This window comes from Phascolarctos cinereus, unplaced genomic scaffold, assembly GCF_003287225.1.
Source record: "Phascolarctos cinereus isolate Bilbo 61053 unplaced genomic scaffold, phaCin_HiC Scaffold_1;HRSCAF=81, whole genome shotgun sequence".
Classification (NCBI taxonomy): domain Eukaryota; kingdom Metazoa; phylum Chordata; class Mammalia; order Diprotodontia; family Phascolarctidae; genus Phascolarctos; species Phascolarctos cinereus.
In genome coordinates this window covers 190,949,701-190,974,655 of record NW_027555514.1, presented here as the reverse complement: position 1 = coordinate 190,974,655, position 24,955 = coordinate 190,949,701, and the positions used below count along the sequence as shown (strand labels likewise).

Sequence of the window (24,955 nt, the reverse complement as noted above, 5' to 3'; positions counted from 1 at the left end):
TCTGGAAAGACATATGAAATGATGCAAAGCAAAATAAGTAGGAGCAGAACCAGAAGAACATGGTACATAGTAACGGTGATATTGTAACAATGATCATCTGTGAAAGACTTAGCTACTCTTATCAAGACAATGATCTAAGACAATTCCAAAGGACCCATGAAGAAAAATGCCCTCCATTTCCAGAGAGAGAACTAATGAATTATAAGTGAAGATTAAAACATACTCTTTTCACTTTATTTTTCTTGCGTTTTTATGCTTGTGTACATGTTTGCAAAAGGGCTAATATAGAAATATGTTTTGCATGACTTCACATGCATACTTTATATCACATGCTTAGCTTCTGAATAGATATGAGGGGAAAAGGTGGGAGACAGGAGAGAACTTGGAGCTCAGAACTCTTAAAGATGAATGTTTAAAAAATTTAAGTGTAATTGGGAAATATTTAATAAAATAAATAAAAATATAATTAAAAAAATATTTCCCCCATCCAACATCTTATCCTAGATGTATTAATTTTGTCTGTTCAGAAGCTGTTTTGTCTGTTTCAGTTTCAAGTAATCAAAATTGTCTAGTCTATCTTTTGTAATTGCTTCTCCTACCCATAGCTTTGGGAAAATATGATCTGTTCTCTTCTAATTTTTATAGTACAATCTTTAATATTAAGGTCATTTATTATTTAGAATGTATTGTGGAATATGGGGAAAGTTGTTGGTCTAAGCCTAATTTCTGACAGACTGCTTTCCAGTTTTCTCAGCAGTTTTTTAATCAAATAAAAAGGTTTGTTTGTTTTTAACAAGGAAATTTATGTTTTCCACTTTATCAAACACTGGGTTATCGGGTTCTATTTTTTCTGATTCTCCCTTGTCTAGCCTTTTCTATTGGCTTGTATCTCCATTTCTTAACCAATACCAGGTGGTTTTCATGACTACTATTTTATAATATGGTTTGAGGTCTGCAAATGAGATTTCCCTTTTGCCCCTATTTCTTTTCACCATTTCCCTTGGTATTGTAGACTTTCACTTTTCCAAATGAATTTTTTAATTGTTTTATCAAGTTCTGTGAAATATTTCCTTGACAATTTGATTTGTATGATATTAAAAGTATAAATCAATTTTAGTAACATTCTAATTTTTTTTTTATATTGGCATGGACCACTGATGAGATTCCTCCAGCTATTTAAATTTAATTTATTTAAATTATTTTAATAAATTTATATAATTTTTATTTATATATATTTATATGTATTTATTTATATATTATAATATATTTGTATATTATATAAATATTGTATGTGTTATATATTATATAAATATATATTTATTTATAAATTTAACAAATTTAAATTATTCTTAATTTATTTAAGGAGCTCTGAATGCTTGGGCAGAATATTCTCACAAAGATTTTGTAGAGTTAGGAAAATAGATACAAGGGTATGCTTGGGAATACCCTTTGTAATTGAATCTATATGAGTCTTTTGTGTTCTTTGGTAGGTCAAGTCCCAGATTTTTTTTTGCATTTTATAGTTATTAAGAATGGGGTTGCTCTTTCTATTATTATTTCTTGTGTTTTATTAGTATTGTATAGAAAGGATGTTGATTTTAGATGACATATTTTGTAGCTTGTACCTTTGCTGAAGCTATTAATGATCTCAATTAGTATCTTTACTGATTCCCTATGATTTCCAAGTAAACCATCATATCAACAGTAAATGGGGAAAATAATATTTTAACTCAATTCAATAAGCATTGACTAGGTGCAAAACAGTGTGCTTGCCATAAGACATAGAAGCACTTAAAGGAAATAATCCCTGCCTTCAAGGGGCTTATATGATACTAATTGAAAACAATATGTAAATAGATAAATATAAAAATATGCAAAATGAACACAAAGTAATCTGAAGTGGGAACCCTAACAACCTGGGGAGTCAGAAAGATCTTTTACCAAAGGAGACATTTGAGATAAGTCTTGAGATGCCAAGACTAGAGATGCCAAGAAGTGTAGAGGGAGAATTATCTTAAACGTGGCGGGGGGGGGGGGGAGAAGGAAACTATGCAAAGGCACAGAGGCAGGGGAGGAAAACATGTTGTGTATCGGTGATATCAAGCAAAATAGTTTGACTGGAGTTTAGAATGCATGAAGGAGATTAATAGCATGAGCCCTCAAATATGGGCTGGAGTTAGACTGATAAGGGCTTGACATGCCAAGGAAATTAGTTTGTATTTTGTCCTAAAGGCAATAGAAAGTCAATGGAGCTTCTTGAGCAGGGAAGCATCATGGTTACACCAATCATATCAATTTGGCAGCTTTGTGGAGAGTGGATGAGAGAAAGAAGAAGTTGAATGTAGAGTGAAGTAAAGTGCTTTGATAGGCTAGGTGAATGATGACAAGGGCCTGCAGTAGGGTGGTGGCTGCATGAATGAAGAGGATGGAGTTGTGGAAGTAGGATTGGCAAGTCTTATAACTGACTGTATACAGCTAAAGGAGAATATGGAATTAGAGATGACTCATAGGCTCTGGGTGACCAGAAGAACAGTGGTGTTGTCAACAGGAAAAGGGAAGTTAGGAGGAAGGATAGACTTAGAAGGAAAGATAATTATAGAAGTTAAAGGCATGTTGAGTTTGAGATGCCTATAGGACTGCCAGATATCTAGCAGGCAATTAAACATGTAGAACTGGAGTACAGGAGAGATATGAGGGCTAGACACATAGTCGAGTTGCCTAATATAAGAATTGCCTAAAAAGAGATTACATTAAACCCCTGGGAGCTAATAAGATGACCAAGAGACAGATTGTAGAGAATGAAGAGGGCCCAGATTAGTGCCCTTGGCATATTGATACAACATATAAGGTGTAAGACATAGATGATGATCCCACAAAGGACACTGAAGATTGGACAGACAGGTAGGAGGAGAACCAGCAGAGAACAACATCACGAAAATCGAGTCAAGAATATCTAGGTGTAGAGAGAGAGTGATCAATAGTAAAAGATGCTGCCTAATGTTCAATCAAGTGATGGGCTCTAAAGCTAGATTGTAAGGGATTGAGAAGTGAGCAGGAGGTATGAAAGTCAAAGTAATGAACATAGAACAACTTTTTCTACTAAACATTTCTACTCAAAAAATATGATTGTGAAAATAGCAAGCTACCAACCCTTGTATCTATTTTCCTAACTCTACAAAATCTTTATCAGAATATTCTGCCCAAGCATCCAGAGCATCCTTAATGAGAATGGAATAGACAGATTTTCGTAATGTTTTATAGGAATTGACTTTTTAAAATCAGCCAATTGACTGAAAAGTGCAGAAACTCTAAGATCCTTTTGTGATTATTAATTTTTTTTTGTTATTGACACTTTTGGTTTGGCATTAGAAAATGTTACTTTAAAGGCTCTCTGTCAATAAGATATCTCTGATGCATCTAAAAATTATATAAGACTTAGGGGCAGCTAGGTGATGCAGTGAATAGAGCTCTGGCCCTGAAGTCAGGAGGACCTGAGTTCAAATCCGGCCTCAGACTGAACACTTGACACTTACTAGCTGTGTGACCCTGGGCAAGTCACTTAACCCCAACTGCCTAAAAATAAATAAAAATTATATAAGATTCCTTGGGAAATGAAACAGAAGAGGTAACTTTGCTCAATGATCTTTTGCTTATTAATATCAAATGAGACACACAAAAAACAAACCAGAGATGTATGCTCACCAAAGGTGTTTGTCACTGTCATGCAGACTGGTGCAGAGACCAAGTAGATGAGAAACTCCCTACAGGTGTTGAGATGCTCCAGATGCCCCTTTTTGTGGATAACCTTGGGCTTGTATCAAACCTCAAAACATTGCAGACCCTCCTAAATGAAATCCATAGTCACTCAAAAGAGTTTGACCTAACTAGTCACCCAGGAAAAACTAAGTGGATGAAGAATGTCTATAGTTCAGACTATAATGTGCAATTGGATGGACAGCCCATAGATTTTAGCCATTAGTATCCATACCTTAAATGGACAGCCTACAGATTTTATCCACAAGTACATATAACTTAAACAGATACTGCAGATGGACAATGAACTGGACTGAGAATTGAGCAGGAGGAAAACAGAGGATTGGGTTGCATTTGGGGAACTGCACTATTCTTTTGATAACCCTAAGTTTCTAAAACTGAAACAAAAATACAACTTTGTAGCACCAATATTCAGACTATATAGTCATTAGTAATTTTAAAAAATCATCACCTCAGAAGAATCAAAACTGGAGCCACTCAAAGGCAATGGAGGGATGAATGGCTAATGTTAGTAAGCTCAAGAATTGTGTACAAGAATAAGCCAAAAATATATCATCAAAGAGATTTGTGACTGGAAAAGAAGAAGATCCAGTCATTTAGCAAAAGCAAGAGGTTGCTACCCGTGTAATAGCAAGAAAATTAAAGGAAATCACGTTGGGTGGGTCTCCTGTGAAGAATTTATAAGAGGACATAGACATGTCATACAAAATAAGAAGATATGGATTGCACAGTTGGAGGAAGTATCCACATTGATGAGATTACATTGAGAAATCTGTAGAGATACTAAAGCAGTAGTTCTCATAGTGTGACCTGGGGACCCTTAGAGGTTCCCAAGATCTTTTTGGGGGTCTGCAAGGTCAAAACTATTTTCATAGTAATACTGTTTTATATTCTAATATGGTAAATAACAATAGAAATAACCTACATAAACAAATAGTCTTTGGGGGTCCTCAATAAATTTTAAGAGTATACAGGGATCCTAAGTCCAAAAAGGTTAAGAACTGCTGTACTGGAGTACTCAAAAAGCAATGTCTATAAGTGGACTCTAAGGTCATAGACAGACAGGTTATGTTCCATTTTGTCTTTTTGTCTCAACTTTATGGATGTAGTGGAACTTGAGTCATGGCTTGAAGGAATTGTAGGCCTTGAACAGGGGTAGAAGGCAAAGGTAGGTGTCTCAAGGAAGAGGAATTTCATCAGCAAAAGCAATGATGGGCATGTAGTGAGAGACTATTTATTTACCAGCCTATTCAGTTTTCAGTATACCTTTGTGTCAGCATACATGAATGCCATTGGCTTTTCCCTACTGTAGGTGAAAGTAGTTTCTTGGGCAGCTAGATGGCACAGTGGATAGAGCACTGGCCCTGGATTCAAGAGGACCTGAGTTCAAATCTGGCCTCAGACATATGACACTTACTAGTTGTGTGACCCTAGGCAAGTCACTTAACCCCATCACCTAACCCAAAAAAATAAAAAATACATGAATGCTGTCTGTTCCTGGAGGACAAGACCATTCTTCTAGTCGTTCTGGTTTGTAACCTGAGAATCACTTGAAACTTTTCCCTCTCTCTTCCTCTATACAATTCTTAGTGTTAATAATAGCACATTAATATAGGAATTTTGATGATGACATCATTCATAGTGATGGTCTATATTTTTAAGTCAATAATTTGTGTATTTTACAGGAGGATGGCTGTGGGTGTTTGTAGAACAGCCACCAATCCTGCTTTTGCCCATTTTACCCTATGCTATGATTCTCTTTCTTCCTTAACAAACCACTAGACATTTGAAACCCAGCCATTCTTCCAGCTCTCTGATCTGGAGTTGAAATATAGATCTTACTAGGTTTCTCCAGTCCTCATGGGAACCATCTTATTCGTGTTGTGCTGAGGCTCCGGGCTAGGAAGTCTCCCTCTTATTTGCCTCCAGTGAAAGCTGCCAATAAGGAATGGGGTCTGGAATTGAGGCTTTGCTTCTCTTCCTGTCTCAAGAATATTAGGTATAAAAAGCCCCAAGTGAGCACACCTTACCAGAACATCTTGTGTCTCTATCTTCAGAAGGGTGGAGTTCTCAGCAGTGCAGAAATGTTCACAGCCCTGCCAAGTGTTGCTTTCCTTAGAGAAACAGTAGCAACTGTCCTTGTGCCACTTCCATTTCTTTGGGCAGGGGCTGCATCGGTGTTCTGGGAAAGAATCCAGACATTGTATTGATTTGATTTGTTTAGCTGTACTCCTCCTGCTTTTTTTTTTTTTACAATGGAGTTTTATAGGGAGGTGGGAGGATGAAGAGTGATTAGGAAGTAATAGTGACATAAGAAAGAAAACAAAGCAATGATAAAGTACTTTTTTTTCTTTGTAGAGGAAAGAAGTCAGAGTTAGTAAGTTCCTCCTCCTCCAAGTGATTGTCATTGCCCTCTTAAAGTTAAATACTGTCTCAATCAGATAATCAATCTATCAAGAAGCCTTTTTACTATGTGAATAATCACTGGGGATACAAAGTTAAAAGTGAAACAGGACCTTCCCTCAAGGAGCTTACATTCTGAGAAGTTCTAGATAACACTCTCTTATTAATTTCCCACATTACTTCATACCAGTCTGCTTTCCTAGACTTTCTGATATTCAGAAACTCATCATTCTGCAAGCTGAAGGACTTCATTCCACCTAGAGCTACTTAACCTTCCTCTCCCTTCCCTTATGGTTTCTTTCCCCTTGCACCTTTTCCAGCTTTTTTTTTTTTAAATGTTTTGGGGCTGCCATTCCTTTCTTTGTTTCCCCAGTGCTTAGCATTGTGCCTGGCACATAGTAGGTGCTTAATAAATGTTTATAGGCTCTGATTTTGACTTTAATTAGTTGATTTCTACTTGGACAGGGGTTTCTATGGAATGTTTCAGGGATGTCCTTAGCCTTATACTACTAAATCTTTTTATCGGTGGGGTTGGGCAAAGAAAGGTGTGATTATAACTTTACAGGTAGAAGAAATCAGAAAGAATGTTGTGAACATGTTGGATGACAAAATTAGGATCCAAAAAATTTCTCAGCAAGTTAGAATGATGGGTCAAATCAAATAATATGATTTTTAACAGAAATGTGTGAAATTTCCTGAATTCATATTAAAACTAATCAACTGTACAAGTATGAGATAGAGAAACAATTAATATCAAAAGAAAATTCTCTGGTTTTAGTGAACTGCTGAGTTAACAGCTAAACAGTCCAAAAAGCAAAGATGCTCTTAGGTTGCATTAAGAAAAACAAAGTCTCCAAAACATGGGAGGTTATAGGCCCATTGTACTCTTCCCTCTGACTAGAAGATCTCAAGAGAAAATGGGATGACTTATCAATAAATAATCAATCAATAAACATTTGATACGTGCTTTCTGTGTGTCAGGCACTGTGCTAAGCATTGGGACACTGCTAAGACTGGTAGGGGCAGCTTAGGTGGCCTAGTGAATAGAGTGCTGCGACTAGAGTTAGAAAGACCTGAGTTCAAATTTGATCTCAGCACTTAACAGAGCGCCTGGCACATAGTAAGGGCTATATACATGTTAGATATGATTATTATTGCTAGTTAGGATTTACGTTCAGATACAATTAGGCTACATGGTCTAGCCACTAGATGGTCTTTTCCATCTCTAACATTCAGGGACTTTAACACAGGGGGAAAAAATGGCAAACAACAAATCATCAAAGAAAAAATTCCTGAATGCTGAAACCCTTGTCCAAAAGTCCATTGGTATCGGATTCTCTCCTTACTGGGTGAGATGAAGACCTGCCCTGTGTCAAGGGCAGGGGGAGCTAGTGAGAGGCAAAAGAGCTCCAGCCTTCACCAGTCCCTTTGGGGCCTCTACAAGACAGAGTGTATATCGAGTCCTCCCTTTGGGATTCTTTAGAGCCAGTCCCCTTTGGGTACTCTTCCACCAGTAGTCCTCCTTCTAGATTCTTCAGAGCCAGTCCCCTTTGGGTACTCTTCCACCAGGAGTCCCCTTTCTGGACTCTTCAGAGCCAGTCCCCTTTGGGTACTCTTCCACCAGGAGTCCTCCTTCTAGACTGTTCAGAGCCAGTCCCCTTTGGGTACACTTCCACCAGGAGTCATCATTCTGGACTTTTCAGAGCCAGTCTCCTTTGCAACCAGTCAAGCTTCAAGTCTTCTTTGACTTGAAGTCATTTCAGGCGTTCCTGACTTTTAGCCTGGTGAGAAAAGGTAGAAGAGGCTAACCTCACTTCAAGTTGCTGAAGATAATGACTCCAAGAAGACGTGAGTGAAGCCAGCAGTTTCTATCACATCTCTGAACTCCCCGCTTATCCAGTAGAGACCTTAGAGAATTTCCCTTAGGGTGAGATCCAGGGCTTTCTTTTGAGTTATCTTGCTCCCAATGAAAGAACTTCATTCTGTATTGTCTGGTATATATTCTCTTGTATATACACCTTCTCTGATTTCTGTTTTTCTATGATACAGATAAATGGGCTTTTTTTTTCCCTATTCACTGTGTATTCACTGTGGAACTCATATTAGGTAGGAAAGGGGTCAAACCTTGAATGTAGGGCTTGGAGCCCTCTTTCCTCCCAAAATGACAAAGCAATCCAGAAGTCAGACGTAACCCAATCATATCCCCTAGATGAACAATATTTAAGGGAGCAGATAGATACAATTCTAGACTGTATCCCCCTTTCTCTGAGGAGTCTTTCTGGCTCCAACTTCCTGCTTCTCCTCTAGGCAGGAACAAAAGTATTTCTTGGAGAATGGTAAGGGGAGAAAAGTTTTGAGATGTCTATTCTTCCTCCCTTTAAGCACTAAGCCTTTGCAACACGCGGGTCTCTCTACATGTTCAGGGCCCACCACTTTCTTTCCCTATAGTGCTAACAAAAGCCCTATCAGGCAGACAAATACTAGGGGACTTACCTCCAGTTTTGTTATAGAGCTCCCGGCAGAGCTTTTTAGCCAAGTGCTGCAGAGTATCTGTGAGCTTCCTGTTCTGGGCTTGGAGAGAATGTAGCTGTCGAGATAAGTTTCCCAGACTTTCTTCTTTTTGAGTGAGAATATCCCTCTGGGTGATTGAGAGTTGGCTGAGCTGAAAAACTGATCCACTAGCATGGTCAGAATGTGTATTGGAAATGTCCCTATCACTATATATCACCTATATATAGGCTTCCTTGCTCCACTTTCTGTATGTACTGTCTACCCACTAGCACAACCCAGGCTCTCACTAAATGCTTATATGGTGATGTAGATTGCCCCTTGTGCTCTAGAATGGATTAAGACCTGGAGCAAGGGTGTACTGGCAATATTTAATATCAGGCTTTTTGTACATGTGACACACTTTTAAGTTTAATCTGAATTTTTATATGTAACATTTTTTCTCCATCTCTTTCTTTAAAAATCAATCAATAGAGGGGCAGGTAGACAGCACAGTAGATATAGCATGGGCCCTGGAGTCAGGAGGACCTGAGTTCAAATCCAGCCTCAGACACTTGACACTTACTAGCTGTAAAAAATCATTCAATAAACATGTATTAAGCACTTACTGTGTGCCAAGTACTGGGCTAAAAAGAGGGTAAAGGTAGTCCCTGCCCTCAAAGACCTTAGAATCTAGTGGGAGAGACACCATGCAAACAAATATATACAAAGCAAGCTATATACAAGGAGGGGAAAGGAAATAATTAACAAAGGGAAGGCTCTAGCATTAAGATGGTTTGGGGAAGGCTTCCAGTAAAAGATGGGATTTTAGTTGGGATTTAAAGGAAGCCAAAGAAGTCAGTAATGAGAATGAAGAAGGGAAAGTTCCAGGAATGAGAGATAGCCAGAGAAAATATCCAGAGAATGGAGTATCTTGTTTGTGGTGAGGCCAGAGTCACTGGATAGAAGAGTATGTGTTGGGGACTAAAGTGTAAGAAGATTGAAAAGTAACAGGGGGCTAAGTTATGAAGGGCTTTGAATAACAAACAGAACATTGTGGATTTGATCCTAGAGGTGATAGGGAACCACAGGAGTTTATTAAATGGGGGGGGGAGCAGTTTGAGAGGAGAGTTTGACATGATCAGATCTGCACTTCAGCAAAATCACTTTAACAGTTGCATGGAGGAGGGATTGGAGTGGAGAGAGACCTGAGACAGACAGAGCCACCAGCAGGATATTGCAACAGTCCATGCATGATGTGATGAGGGCCTGCAATAGTGGTGGCAGTATCAGAAAAGAAAAGGGGGCACATTTGAGAGATGTTGCAAGGGTGAAATTGACAGGCCTTGTCAACAGATTGGATGTTGGGGGTGAGAGATATTGAGGAGTCCAGGATGACTCCTAGATTCTCAGGGACTGGGAGGATTATGTTGCCCTCTACACTAACAGGGAAAGTGGGAGGAGTTTTCTGATTTCCCAGCGGTAAATTCAGACTAGAAATTTAACAGCTGGGGGCCACCAGGTGACAGTGGATCGAGCACTGGCCCTGAAGTCAGGAGGATCTGAGTTCAAATCTGACCTCAGACACATAACACTACCTAGCTGTGTGACTCTGGGCAAGTCACCTAACTCCAATCACATCTCACACACACACACACACACACACACACACACACACACACACACACACAAAATTAACGGTTGGCTCTCTTGAGCCCCTTGAACTGTGGTGATAGATAAGGCTAAATTTAAAATCTTCATCATTCCCATTTCAGGGCAAATCCTGAGTTTGAGTATATACTTACATTCAAGTCCTAATACTCCCAGTCCAATCAGCAACACCAGGCACAAAGTCAACAGAATTAGAGCAACTGGGCGCCAAGATGGAGAAGTAGTTGGGTATCCTAGAGAAATAAGAAAAATCAATGATCAAGAGAGCTGGTTTTTCTTTTTTCCCTGGAACTAATTCAGCAATAATCAAACTCAATCAAACAACGAACATTTATTATGTGATCTATTATGTGCCAGGCACTGACAGAGTTGGATACAGTCTTGGTGCTCAAGGACAAGCAATACTGACATAACCTCTGTTGTTAAATTGTTCAGCTTCAGTAGTCAGTGAAGCTAAAAGACACACATTTCATTCCTGCATAAAGCCAGACTCTCTCCTAAATCTCTCAATATCATTAATTAAGCTTTATATTTATGCATTATATACTTAATTTATATTTATACATTATATACTTAAGCACAGCCCCATGATCATAGGCTTAAGAACAAGAGCTATATATCCTTAGTGATCATCTAGTTAATCAGTCCATAAGCATTTATTAAGCACCTACTTACTACATTCCAGGCACTAACCTAGACACAAGAAATACAAACTAAAAATGAGCTAGTTCCTCACTTTAAGGAGTTTATAGTCTTCTTGAAGGATACTACGGAGACACAGATAAGTTAAAATGGGATAGAAAAAAGTAAATGGTGGGAGAGGGCTAGAAATTTACAAGTGGTGGGAATAAGATCTTGAAAGAGACAGAACTTGAGCAGAAACTTTACAAAGGGAGGTTGGAGACAGGAGAGAGTATTCCAGGGTTGGCAGGCATCCTATTACAAAGTGATAAAGACAGAAAATAGAATATTGTGTACAAGGAATAGAGTGGTTGGATGGCGGGATAGAGTGTATAAAATAGAATAATGTGTAATCAGCCTGGAAAAATAGGCTGGGGTCAAATTGTGAATAACAGAGTTTATATTTTAATGCAAAGAACAATGGGGAGCCAAGGAGCAAAGGAGTGAAATGCTCAAATCTGCACTGTAGGAATATAAATTTGCCAGCTTACTGTATGGCTGGCAGAGCAGAGGGAGATTATGTATTTCCAGACAACTTATTTTTTTGGCTAGGCAATGGGGTTAAGTGACTTGCCCAGGGTCACACAGCTAGTACCTGTTATGTGTCTGAGGCTGGATTTGAACTCAGGTCCTCCTGACTCCAGGACCGGTGCTCTATCCACTGTGCCACCTCACTGCCCCTCCAGACAAATTTTGAGACTATTATAGTAGTCCAGAAAAAGGGTAATAAGGACCTAGACCAGGGTGGCTCTAATGTGAATAGGCATAAAGGATGAATGTGAAGTATGTCAGTTGTGGTGGAACTGATAAGACTTGGTAACTAATTGGACTGTGAGGGTGAGTTTAACCCTTAATATTAAGATGAAGAAACAGAATCCTAAAGAAGTGAAGTGATTTGTTCAAAGATACCACACAGAAAGTAGGAGAGCTGAAGCCAAATCCTCTGACTCCAAGTCCATTATCCCATCGTGCTTGCCTGGTTTTAGTAGGGTGGAGAAAGTGAAACACAAAATAAATGGAAGTCATCATTCCTGTCCTTTGAGAATTTGGAATTTAACTGGACAAAGAGTTCACCTTCTCATGCATGGGAGAGATAACATGGTACACATCTCATGTACCTATTATGGGCACATGGAGATACCTAGATAAATAGGTCCAGACAAGATACTTTATATACAATTTAAGTGGGAGGTAATCTTGGAGAAAAGGTACTAATAGTAGGGATAAGAGTAGGGGGAATGGAAGCAGGAGACTGGGAAATGCATCTTGCAAAAATGGTAAGCTTTGACCTGAGTCTTAAAGGAAGCCAAGGAAGCCATGGAACCAGAGGTGAGAAGGGAGGGCTTTCTGCCCTGGGGAATAGATCGTACATAAACAAGAGATGGAGTTTAGTATATGAAGAACAACCAGTAGCTTAGTGTAACTGGATTGTACATTAGTATACCTGGATTGTAGAACATAGGGAAAAGAGTAAAAGGTGAGAAGACTGAAAAAGTAGAATTCTTATAGGTTGTAAAAGGCTTTAAATACCAAATAGAGGATTTTTTTATTTGATCCTGGAGGTAATAGGGAGCCAGTGGAATTTATTGAGTTGGGAGGGAGTCTCACATTATAATACTTAGATTTTAGGAAATACCACTTTGGCAGCAGAGTAGATGATAGTTAGGAGTTAGGCAGGGAGACTAACCACTTGGAGATTGATCCAGCCAGACATATATCCCAGCTTAAGAACTGGGCAAAATGATTTGTATTATTCAGTTAAGATTAATGTTGTGGAGTTTTATCTTAATTTGCCCAGAGTATTACATTAATTTTGTAATTTGCAACGGAGCCCTGGTCCTTCGGATCTTTAATTTATGTCCCATGATAGTAATAATGATAAGATTCCCCTTCCTAGGGTTCCCTCTGGGGTAGTAAAAAGAAATTCAGCATGTCTCAGTTATATCCACAGATGGGTCAAAGCTTTCCAGGATCATTTGGAGGGAACCATCTTATGCTGATTACATGTGGAGCCCATCCTACTCTGATATTTTCCTCCCCCTCCCCCAGAACTTACTCATCCTTGCTGTAGTTGAAAGTGTTCACCAATATGACTCCTAGAAGCTTTCCAAAGTAGGCTTAATGCCTAGTTCAGCTTGAACCTTTTGTCTTCAGAAAGAAGTATAGGGTCAAAATTTCTCTGACTTTACCCCCCTCCAGTGCTTTTACTCCCTCTGTGTTTTCTCCTTAGGCTGAGTTTAATGTTCTTCAAGATTGTTCCAAGTGCCCTCAAATTTAATGAGGTCTCTCTCTCAAGGGGTTCCATCCCGGAACAAAGCGACTTTTCATGTGCTGAAACTGCCTGGGAGGTGCCTCTGTTTGGCTTGGCTTTAACTGGATTTTATTTTTTAGAAGGAAACTCCCGCACTGTTTACTGAAGCATGTTTGGCAAAGAGGTATGGACAGGTCAAATAATGATATAAACATCCCAAAGAATAATAATGTATGTATATAAATAGTCCTTTCCTGTATCTCATTACTTAAAAAAAAAAGTCTATCATCAGTCTGAAATTAGAAATATTTCCACTTTGTACAGGACTTGCTAAATATTGTGCTCTCCTGGCATAGGATTATCAAGGTCACTTCCACACAGCAGTGAGAATCAGACTGAGTGGGACATTAGTGAAGGAAGGCCTATTTGAAAGACCATGAGAATATCTGCCCTATCTGCCTACACGTTGTAAGATAATTTCCCCAGGCTTTAAATAATGAATAGCATTTGCATCCTAGAATTATATTTATTTTGTATGTAAGAGAGGGCTGCTGTTCATTTGAGGAAGATCCAGAATGTCAGATTCCTATGCAGACTGATGCTTGTATGCAAGTATTCCATCAGGAGCTGAAAACTTGAATAAGAAGATGGAAGAAAATAGAGAGCCATGTGGAAAAGGGAGTTTGGAGTGTTCTTGAACTGTTGTAAGAGAAGCACAATAATGGAGTGCTTTGATGTTAAAGGACATGGTCCATTGTTTGGAAGATATTGGCATGACAATGCTACTTGGTTCATCTAAGTTCCAAAACAATGATCTGTGAGCTCCACTATGCATGAAAAAAGCTGGCTGCCCAAAATTGAAATCAAAGCCAATTAAAGATTAGCAATAAACTTCAGAGACCATCCCAAAGAGGAAACTGGGGAATGATGAATAGTTCCCTCATCCCATTTACCAATACATTGAGAGCTAGTTTCTTTACTCCCTTCTAAGTTTTCCCCTGAAGGTTTTTTTTTCTCCCTCTATGCAATACCTCAGGAATATAGAAAGTTTAACTTATTTGCATATGGAAGGGGGAAATTGGCAGAGGATGATTACACTACTTAAATCTCCCTCTCTATGACTCCATTAAATGCTTTTGCTATTGGATTTGTGATTCTTGCAAGGTCTGTAAATAAAGAATATTGCACAGGTGGAGGCTTGGATCTTAATTTGCATAAATTTACCAAAAAAAAAAAGTTCAACTGGAAAAAGTAATAAAGGGCTCCAGAGTTAGAATTCTCCAAACTTTCAAAGGTCCAGTTGTTAGACATGGAAGATATGTTGTTGATAGATTTCTGACAATGGAGTAGTTAATCCTCATTAGACTCTGACCATTACCAGAGCCTGCAAGGCAATGGGCAGATACGCTCATGGTCTTCCTCAAAGTTCTTCACCAAAGTCCCACTCACTCTGATAGTCACCATTATGTAGAGGAGTCCTTGAGAAGACCATTCAAGTAAAGCACTATTTCCTACATGTCCTATGCTAAGTGGAAATGCTTCTCTTCCACACCTGGTCATAAATCATATGTCTAGAGTCAAAATACTAACTTAGCTAAGATAGAAATTTTACACCAGGTTGCCACAGATGATTTTTTCCCCTCACATCACTTCATTCATCTGGTTTTTAAGGCATGGAAGGTTTGTGATGTGCATCACTGGGACAAATATACTGACAATGAAATCAAAGTTCTTTTGAATTATTTAAGTATCTTCACTGCCCTTTTGTAATGCAGGAGGGATGTCTGACTCTTTAGAGATGGAGAAAATGGAGGGGTACCTCACCCCAAATCACACAGCAGATTGGTGGCAGCTAGATTTTCAAACTTTCCATCTCTCTACAATAGGGTATATACTCATCTTCAAAGGGAAATGAGAATTGAACTCTCTGTACTGCTAATAACACCAGAAAGGTAGAGCAAGCCAGCCCCTTGAAGGGGTATGGCCATTAGTCGTGTGTGTGTTGTGTGTGTGTGTGTGTGTGTGTGTGTGTGTGTGTTGGCTCTCATTTATGTATTCTTTCTGACCCCTATGCTGCCTATTGAATATACTCTTGTTTTTCCTCCAAAATAAATGTTTTTCTTTTTGGGAGTTTCTCAGATTACATTATTTTTTCTTTAATCTGCATATGTGGAATATAGTGAACACACCCCATAAGCTGCTCACAACAGACTGATCAAAGTTTGGTTTCAAATGATCATTCCTTCCATATACTTCCAAATAGAAGATAAAATTCTATCTAAAAAATTTATATTACCTACAGAAGAATCTCTGTATTACTTACATGATAGGAAAAAGGGGAAAGGGAACAGCCAAAGGAGGGGGGCATTATCGCATGGAAGGGAAGTTAGACCAGTTCTGCTTGGCTCTGGAGGGCAGATCCAGGACCAATGGATGAAAGCTGCAGAGGAGCAGCTTTAGAACCATTTAAAAAAATGAATGGGCTGATTTAGGCAGTGGTGGGCTCCCTTCACCAGAGGTCTTCAAGGCAAAGTTAGATGACCACTCGTTTGGGTTACTGTAAAGGGAATTCCTGTCTAAATAAGAGTTGGACTAGATGAACTCTGTGCTTGCTCCTGATTCAGCTGCTGTGATCTGGAAGAAACTGGACCTTCTCCATACCAATGTTTCACCTCAGAGCTACCTTTACCATTTATTCGTTCAAAAGACATTTATTTTATAAGATATGACAATTTGGGATTCTAGTCAAAGAGATTTAGTTACTGAAATATAATAACAAAATTACTTTCTAAAGTGCAAAAGTTATATCACATTGAGGTGATTTTATCTAGTGGCAAGCTAGAACCAGCTCATAGCATTTATACCTGGTGGGGGGGGGAGGGGAAGCTAATAAAGGAGAGTTTGCTTTATTATTTTGTTGATTGTCTATGAAAATGATAGAGAAAACATTAATAATGCAGATTAAACTTCAAAGTGTGTCATGTGTATATTTTTTCTGGGGAGCTGGTTGTTAAATATTTACCAGTATAGTTCTGGTTTTACCACTACATAGATGCCAAAGACAGAGTTATAGAAAAGCTCCAATATATTGTCAACCTCTCATAGATCGCATGATTTTAGAGCTGAAAGGGCAATTGGAACTCACTTAAGAGAGGAATCATGATATAGAGGATAGAGGATTGGAATTGGAGTCAGGAAAAGTGATCAAATTCCATCTTTGACACCAGCTGTGTATCTAATATTGTTTCAGTTATCTGGGCTTTGATTTCCTCATCTATAAAGAGGTGATAATGGCACTTGAGTTACCTATTTCATGGGCATGTTTATGAGGTTCCAGTGAGAGAGTATATGCAAAATGCTTTGCAAACTTTAAAGGGATAGAAAAAATGTCAGCTATTTATTATTACTGTTGTCATTGTTATGATGATGATGATGATGATTTTTTAGAGATGAGGAAACTGAAGCCCAGAGAGGAGAATCCTTTAACTCTCAACTTGTCCTTTTTTGTTGTTTTGTTTTTTGTTTCCTCGAGGTCCAAATTTCTGGTGATTCTAGCATGAAAGAAATTGATTTCCCCTTCGCCTGCCCTCCTCATCTAGAGTCTCAATGAGCCTTCCATTTGCAATAGAGACAGAAATCATCCAATAGGTTCAAAATAAGCTAGTTGAACTTTGTAATGCCCTCATTTTGCTTCCTGTCTTTTCTTCTTGACATTCATACTTCAAAGGAAGAAACAAAAGTGACTGGGGTCACCAGTATGCACATTGATAGGAACAGACACTACAACCAGTACTGTCTAGATATGGAGAGAGAGAATGGGGTGGGGGTGGAGGAGAAGATGGAGAAGGAAGCTGGTGCATCCAGTTAATACTTTTGATCCTGAGCCATGGACTAGCTTTATCTAGAACTTGTGAAAACTAGCTGCTAGAATGCACGTGGTCTCTCCCCCATCATATTTCCCAAAACCAACAGTTGTCAAAGTATGGTCCATGGACCCCTGAGGTTCTCTGAGACCCATTCAAGGAATCTGTGATGTCAAAATTATTTTCATAATAATAATAAGATGTTGTTTGCCTATTAAAATAATGGGCTGGTAAATATTTAACAACTGGCTCTCCATGAAAGAACAGATACTGATGAAACACTTTTGAGTTCAATCTGTATTACTAAGATTTTTTTTCCACCATTTTTAAAAGTCTAGACACAATCAGCAAAGCAGTAAGTCAACAAGCCCTGATTTGTAGTATTTGCCAATTTCTGGGGAGTAAAGGCTCACACTGATAATTTAACAGCTTGCTATTAAATTTTAACTGAATCCAGCACATCTCTGTCCATTAAAATACCCTCCTCCCTTTGCCAACTACGTATCTGCATAAGGTCAGATTTTCTTCATATACTTCAACCAAAATGACACATCACACCAGACTGAATGCAGTAGCAGATATGAGAATTGAGCTTCTTCTATTAAGCCAGACATTAAAGAGATTTGCAAAAATGTGTGAAACGATGCTACCTTTCACACTAAATTTTTTTGTTTCAGAAAATAGTTATTTTTCATTAAAATGTTACTTATGTTAACATGTGATGGGTTTATTGTTACTACTTTTAAATGAATTAAGCATTTTAAAACATAATTTTAATATTTAACCTAATAAATATCCATATATATGACTCACACAAACAAAAAAACTTCAGGGTCCTCAATAATTTTTAAGAGTATAAGGGTATACTTCTAGGTCTGTATCCCAAAAAGATCATACAAATGGGAAAAGGACCCACATGTACAAAAATATTTATAGCAGCTCTTTTGTGGTGGCAAAGAATTGGAAATTGAGGGGACCTCCGTCAGTTGGGGAATGGCTGAACAAGTTATGGTATATAAACGTAATAGAATACTATTGTGCTGTAAGAAATGATGAGCAGGAGGACTTCAGAAAAACCTGGAAAGACTTATATGAACTGATGCTAAGTAAAGTCAGCAGAACCAGAACATTGTACACAGGAACAGCCACAATGTGTGATGACTAACTTTGACAGATTATCTCTTCTTAGCAATGCAAGAACCCAAGGCAATTCCAAAGGACTCATGAAGGAAAACACTGTCCACATCCAGAAAAAGAACTATGGAGTCTGAATGCTGATTGAGGCATATTATTTGCTTTCTTTCTTTTTTTCTTTTGTTGTTGGTTTCTTCTTTCTTGTGGTTTCTCCCATTGGTACTAATTCTTCTTTACAAAGTGACTGATGTGAAAATAGGTTCAATATGAATTTATATATAGAGCCTATATCAAACTACATGCTGTCTTGTGGTGGGGGAGGGGAGAGATAGGTAGAAAATTTGGAACTCAAAATCTTATGGAAGTGAAAACTAAAACTAAATAAATTTTTTTAAAAAAAGAGTATAAAGATATCCTGAGACCAAACGGTTGAGAATTACTGCTTTAACTAAACTTATGTATTTTAGATAAGAGGGATGGAATACTCTACCCCTATCTACTTTATATGGAATAAGAGTGTATTGATTGATAGAATTTCTCACCTGTACAGAAGATTTAAGAGAGGGGAAGGTGCAACAGAATTAGTTTATATGTTTCTTTTACATTTATGCCCATGTTATCAAAACCTATATTGTCACTACATCATCCTTTAGTTAACTTTATTAAGAAGCCACTTGGGAGAGAAACATTTAGCGGAATTGGGGCTCAGAGCTAAATATAGAGAGCAGATTTCATATTTTACTATTTTGAGCAATATTCCATTTTGCCTCCTAGATCAAATTGAGACCCAGCCAATGAGGGGCTAAGAAAAACTGTCAAGGTCACATGGATTTGGTGGTAGTGGTGAGTATCTGCCTAGGTGTTAATAGACCAAGAACTCTTGTGGTCAATGGAAATACTGCAGTCTCTTAGAAAATGGTTACTGTTCAAGACAGCACCAGAGAGTAACTAATAAGGCCAGGAATGGTATTTAAGTAGACCACCATCATGTGGGCAACTGAGACATTTAAATTAGCAATCTGAATTCCATTGATGGATATAGCTGGGCTTAAGGAAGGCAGTGCTCAAATCATATAATTAAAGGGCCCCATGTGTGGGTCGATGTCATACAAGCAACAAAAAAACAAAAACAAAAAAAGAAGACCTGGTATTCAAATCCAGATCTTGTAGTAAGTAGGTATTTCTTATTAATCTATAGGTCAAGGAGTGTGGACTTTATATAGTAGACATAATTGTAAATTCCTGAATCTGGTGAAAGTGGTTTTAAGAAAATTCACCTGGTAGGAGTATAGAAAATAGATTAGAATAGGGAAATACTGAAGTCAGGAAGACTTTATCTAAGAAGTTATAGTCATAGTTGAGGCATGAGGTCATAGGGCCCAAATTTGGGTAAAGACAATGGAAATGGAGAGCAACAAATAGATAAAGGAGCTATTTTGAGAAAAGAACAAAATGACTTGGTGGCATAAGAGAAGTAAAGGATGAAGGAATAGTCAAAAGTAACAGAAGGGAATCGAACCTGAGAGAAAAGGAAAAAAATTTAGTCATTGATAGAAATAAGGAATTTGGGTTGGAAGTTTATTTGGGGGAGAAAATTGAGGAGTTTAGTTTTTGCACAAGTTCATTGAGTTTGAGGTAATGGGGAAATGTCAAATTTTGGAACTAGGAAATATATAGCACTGCATTGTGATGGAGGTGCCACAAATGTTTCAGAACTGGGATTTCTGGGAAGGATTGTGCTTCTTGGACATCTTCACAACACAGACTACAGGGCATCCGATTAGAACTACATGTGAAAATACATAGCTTTGGGAGTCTTCAACACTGAGGTGAAAGTTGAACCCATAACAACAGATGGGAGCAAATATAAAGCAATAAGAGACAGCTAGAGAGTGCTGTACTTGAAAGGAAGACCTGAGTTCTAATCCTGTTTTAGACATTTACTGGGATGTATGACCCTACTAAGGAATTCAAATTGCTAATTCAAATATCTAAGTTGCCTACATGGTGTTGGTCTACTTAGATACCATTCTTGGACTTATCTCAGCCTGCCTCAATTTCCTCATGGGGATAATTATGACACCTCCTTCACAGGGATGTTTCAAAGACTAAATGAGATAAACACATGTGAAGTATTTTGGAAGCTTTAAAGTGCTAGCTACTGTTATTAAATGGTAAAAGAGACAAATACCACTTTCTTCCTATTATACCAATATTATTTTTTAAAACCAATCCTGGATAATACATTCAAGCTGCCCAGGGACAATAATTCTATTATAAATGAATTACTCAGTTTCCCAGAGAAATCCCTGAACTTTATTTTTCTAGCTGACTCTTTTTAAAATTTTGATTATTTTAATTTATTAAAAAGTCTTTCTAGATTCTTTTTAGATCTGTTTTCTTTTTTAAATGTTTTTTAGTTTTATCATTTTTTCCCCAAATAGTACTAGTATTGCCTGAGCTTGGAAACATAATTATTAGTTATAGGCATAGAGGGTGAGGTTTTTATGTCCAGATGTTTGTCTTCAAGATATGTTCTCTTGCCTCCACTCCCTGAATCATTAACCTTTCCCTTCAAATGGGAAGGAAAGCTGGGGCTGGTTTTCTACACTGCTCCTCCTGCCTCTCTGCTCCTGCCATCCCAGCAGCAGGAATTTGAACACTATGTTCCCTGATAATGCCAACACTTCTTTTCACTGACAGGAACTTCCAGATCTTTTCAGTGCTAGATTTGAAAGCAGGAAGACCAGAGTTCATATGCCTCTGATACTATGCCACTATGGACAAATTGCTTAATTTCTGGGCCTCAGTTTCCTCAGCTGCAAAATGGGATACCTGTAGTTCCTACCTTGGGGGTGATTGTGAAGCTCAAATAAGATAATCTATGTAAAGTGCTTTTTAAACATTAAAGCACTCTATAAACGTCAATCATTGTTCTTCTAGGAATAGGGACTAGACTTGTGATTTTATCGACATAGAGAACTCCCATTTGAGGAAATTCACTTTACTAATACAGGTTGCTACCTTCTCTGCAAGTGATAGGCTTAGAAATCTGCCTAAGAGCACAGAGTTAGTGACTTACCCAAGGTCACACAGCTAGTACGTATCAGAGGCAGGATTTGAATTTCGTTCTAAGGCCAGTTCTCTATCCACACAGCTGAACTGCCCTCTTATCACTATTTTTGTTTTACTATAATACGGATTAGCCAATGACCCCAGTCCTTATAACGATATGGAATGCCCAGCTGATGATCAATACCAGCAGAGACTTTGGAGCAGACTTTGTATAAATGGTTCTGGCCTGCTAACTATCTGATGAAGATGAGACTTTTTGTTGATTGTGAAGCTGAAGTAGGTTGCATCCAGAAGGCATTAACTGGCCAAAATGAGCTCTTTTCCTCTCCGGCTACCATCGAGTAAGTAGGTGGGCCTCTGAGACACTGGCCAGACTGGAAGAGAAGCCACTGTGACTAGTTAGTGCCTTTTGAATGCACTCTACTTCTGGCTTCATAGCCAATTTAAAAAGCTGCTTTTCACCATGGGGCTAGGAGACCAGAACCAATTATACAAAGTCTATGCATGCTCCAAAGTCCACGTGGATATTACATCAACTAATCATCCTGCACATGTTCATAAGAATTGAGCTAATTGGTCAATTTCACTCTCCTATTTCAGTAGGAGTAGGAGTAGGAGTAGGAGTATTCCCACACAGATCTAATTCTGTATAAGATTTGCTATTGCTCACATCCTATGGCTGTAGAAACTATCACCAACCAAACTCCAGCCATGATTTCTAGAGGACTGGAAATCCCCAGGGGCCATTTCCAGAAAATGGTACTATCAGGGAAGGAAATTGTAATTAGGATTGAAGAAGGGCTTGTATAGGGATTTCATACAAATGTGACACCAGGAATAACATCAAAGCTATTAAAATGTATTACTCAGTGGAGGAAGAGAAAGAATTTTCAACTAGGGCCTGAAAAAGGCCAGTGAACCCAAAGTACCGTTATGATTATTACAGCACAAAAATGGGTAAGTTTCAGGGCTAGAAAGGGAATGGAAAGGATACTTTAAATGAAAAGAGATGAGCCTGAGAGTTGATGAAACTTGGGAGAGGAAAGAAAAATGGTGGTTTGGCAAACTGTAATGTAATGGGTACAATATAAATTTTAAAATGAAAGGAAAGTTTAGTTCTAGGCACGGAACATTTGAAATGGACTACAAATCAGAGACCAACAAGTTTGTGTCACAGGCTAACCACAAAGTGGTAGAGAATAAAATTTCCCCTGCCTCAGTTTTTCTTTTATAAAACTGAGAATAAAATGAAATCTTGGATTTTAGAAAAATAGAAAGGGATAATCATAAGACGAAAAGGACTAATCCAACATTTTAAAGGAAGGACAGTCATGAATAAATGCTCCTATACTAATAGCATTAAGAGATTTAGCGGATCTGGTGGTGTGCTTTCACATTGGGTAGACAAAACCAGAGTTAGAACATGCTGCTTTTATCCTCAAAGCCTAAGGATGGTGTTTCCACTTTGAAACCATGAAGCCAAGTGAAGGAAAAAAAAAAGCCAGGTATAAGGTAGCTTTCATAATATTACAATTTGCAAGTTATTCACATTATAAGGCATCAAATGTTTGGTTTTCATGTAAGAAAAACAAAAACATTTCTAACAATTCAGACCATTGGGACACATATGATCATCCTCATCTCAGTCTCAAGTCTCGTTCTCTCACACACACAAGCACACACACACACACATCACAGTACAGCATAAGAGTGAAAACACTCACTAAAATACATAACTAACCCGACAATGCCTTCCAGCTCTGTATCTTTGATCATGTGGTCCTATGACAACATGTGTGCCTATGTACATGAACACATATATACATCAAAATGCCATACGTAGCAGTAAACACATAACAACATACTCAAGTGAACTTATAGCAACATAACTGCTCACAAAAGCCACGCTTCTTCCTCTCCCCAAGCTATGCACATCAAGACTCCTCTGTTGCTCTTTTGCATTGACCAAGTGATAAATAATATCATAATGACGTCTTTGGCCTCTTCAGCCAAAGAATACATTGACCACAAGGGCTGGCGATACCTGTGTCCTTGCTCTCTGGTGTCTGAGCAATGGTCAGGGCTTGGGAACGCAGGCTTAAGGTGGTCTCCCCATCATCATCCAGCATGTCCAATGTGCTGTTATATTCTGCCTGCATCTGAATCCTTAGAGATGAGGAACAGCTATGGTGTTTGTTCTCCAGCTGCCCAGGGTGTTGTCAGGCAGATCAATGCTGCATGAGAAGGAAAAAACACTCCTAATGCTCTGTGCTGCTGGCTTCAGTTGCTGAGGAAGTCATGGACCCCTGTTCCTGAATGGAGAGGCCCAGCCCTTCTCCTGTATACTTGTAGCAGTCTGAGTGAATGCCAAAGAGTCAAGCTGAAGGGAAATCATTTTTTTTTCCTCCTGTTTGGATCATCCCTTACCAAGCTCTCAGTGAGGGGGCTGACCATCTTGGATCATTTTTGTTTTTCAATCTTTCCCCTTGCTAGTAAAGGCATTGTGAAATTTAATTCTTTCTGCCGTAACAGATTGGCCCTTTCAGACACCACAGCTGCAGGGTGGAAAGGAAGAACCTACATTGTTGGAGTCTACAGGGAACCTTTGAAGCAAAAGGGCAAGTAAGTCTCAAGAGACCTTGATAGTACGTCAGTCAACAAGCATTTATTAGGGTCTTCCTTCTTGCCAGGTACTATACTATGCCCTAGGGACACAGAGAAAGGCAAAAACACCATCACTTCCCTCAAAGACCTCACATTACAATGGGGAAGAAAACATGCAAAAAAAAATGATACATACAAGACACATAATCTCAGAGGGAAGGCAGGCAGTCAATTAACATTCATTGAGTGCTTACTATGTGCCAGGCACTATTCTAAGTGCTAGAGATACAAAAAAAGACAAATACAGTCCCTGCTCTCAAAGAGTTCACAGTCTAATGGAGGAGACAACATGAAAGCCAGTTATGTACAAACCAAGTGTATATGGGATAAATTGGAGATGATTAATAGAGAGAAGCTGGAGCTGGGAGAAGAATCACCAGGAGAGGCCTGCCAATGTAGTTTCGATTTGAGCCTGAAGGAAACTAGAAAGTCAGGAGGCAGAGGTGAGGAGGAGAGCATTCCACAATTAGAGAAGTCACTGGAAAGACATGAAGTCAAGAGAGGAAGTTTTGTGTGTGTGAGGAATAGCAAGGATACCAGCAGGGCTGCATCAGAGAATTCATGGAGGGGATGAAGCATAAGAAAAGTGGGAAGATCAGAAGGGCCCAGTCTATGAAGAGCTTTGAAGGCCAAACAGAGGACTCCATATTTGATCTATTGGAATTCATGTGGGCAGAGAATGTATGGGAGAAGGGAAAGACTTCATTTCAGAGACTTCCCAGGGAGCCCCATGTCATCTCCCCTCTAGGCCACACACTTGTGGCCTCAGTCCCAAGACCCAAGGTCTCTCCAGGCATCCAGAAGCTTTTCTCTTATTTGACCCAAGTAGAATCAGCACTTATGCACTGTCCAGACTCCCCCAGGCCATGCTTTGATCTGCTCGGGCTTTGTGTGAGTCCATTGTCCTGGGCCTCACAAGACTCTAGCACTACCTGTCAAAAGGTTGGACTTT

The 24,955-nt window shown here is 38.7% G+C and overlaps 1 protein-coding gene across 1 annotated transcript in view; it reads right to left on the bottom strand.

Annotated features, from left to right (window-relative positions):
* LOC110218773 (C-type lectin domain family 1 member A-like) overlaps positions 1–23,908 on the bottom strand; it is a 30,557-nt gene extending 6,649 nt beyond the window's left edge. The window contains exons 1-4 of the mRNA XM_021001736.2: positions 23,384–23,908; positions 10,470–10,568; positions 8,671–8,847; positions 5,805–5,956 (exon numbers count right to left, since the gene is read on the bottom strand). Coding sequence (XP_020857395.1) covers positions 5,805–5,956; positions 8,671–8,847; positions 10,470–10,568; positions 23,384–23,498 — 543 coding nt within the window. The 5' untranslated portion in view covers positions 23,499–23,908. The remainder of the gene's footprint in view (positions 1–5,804; positions 5,957–8,670; positions 8,848–10,469; positions 10,569–23,383) is intronic.
* Positions 23,909–24,955: the final 1,047 nt, after the last annotated feature.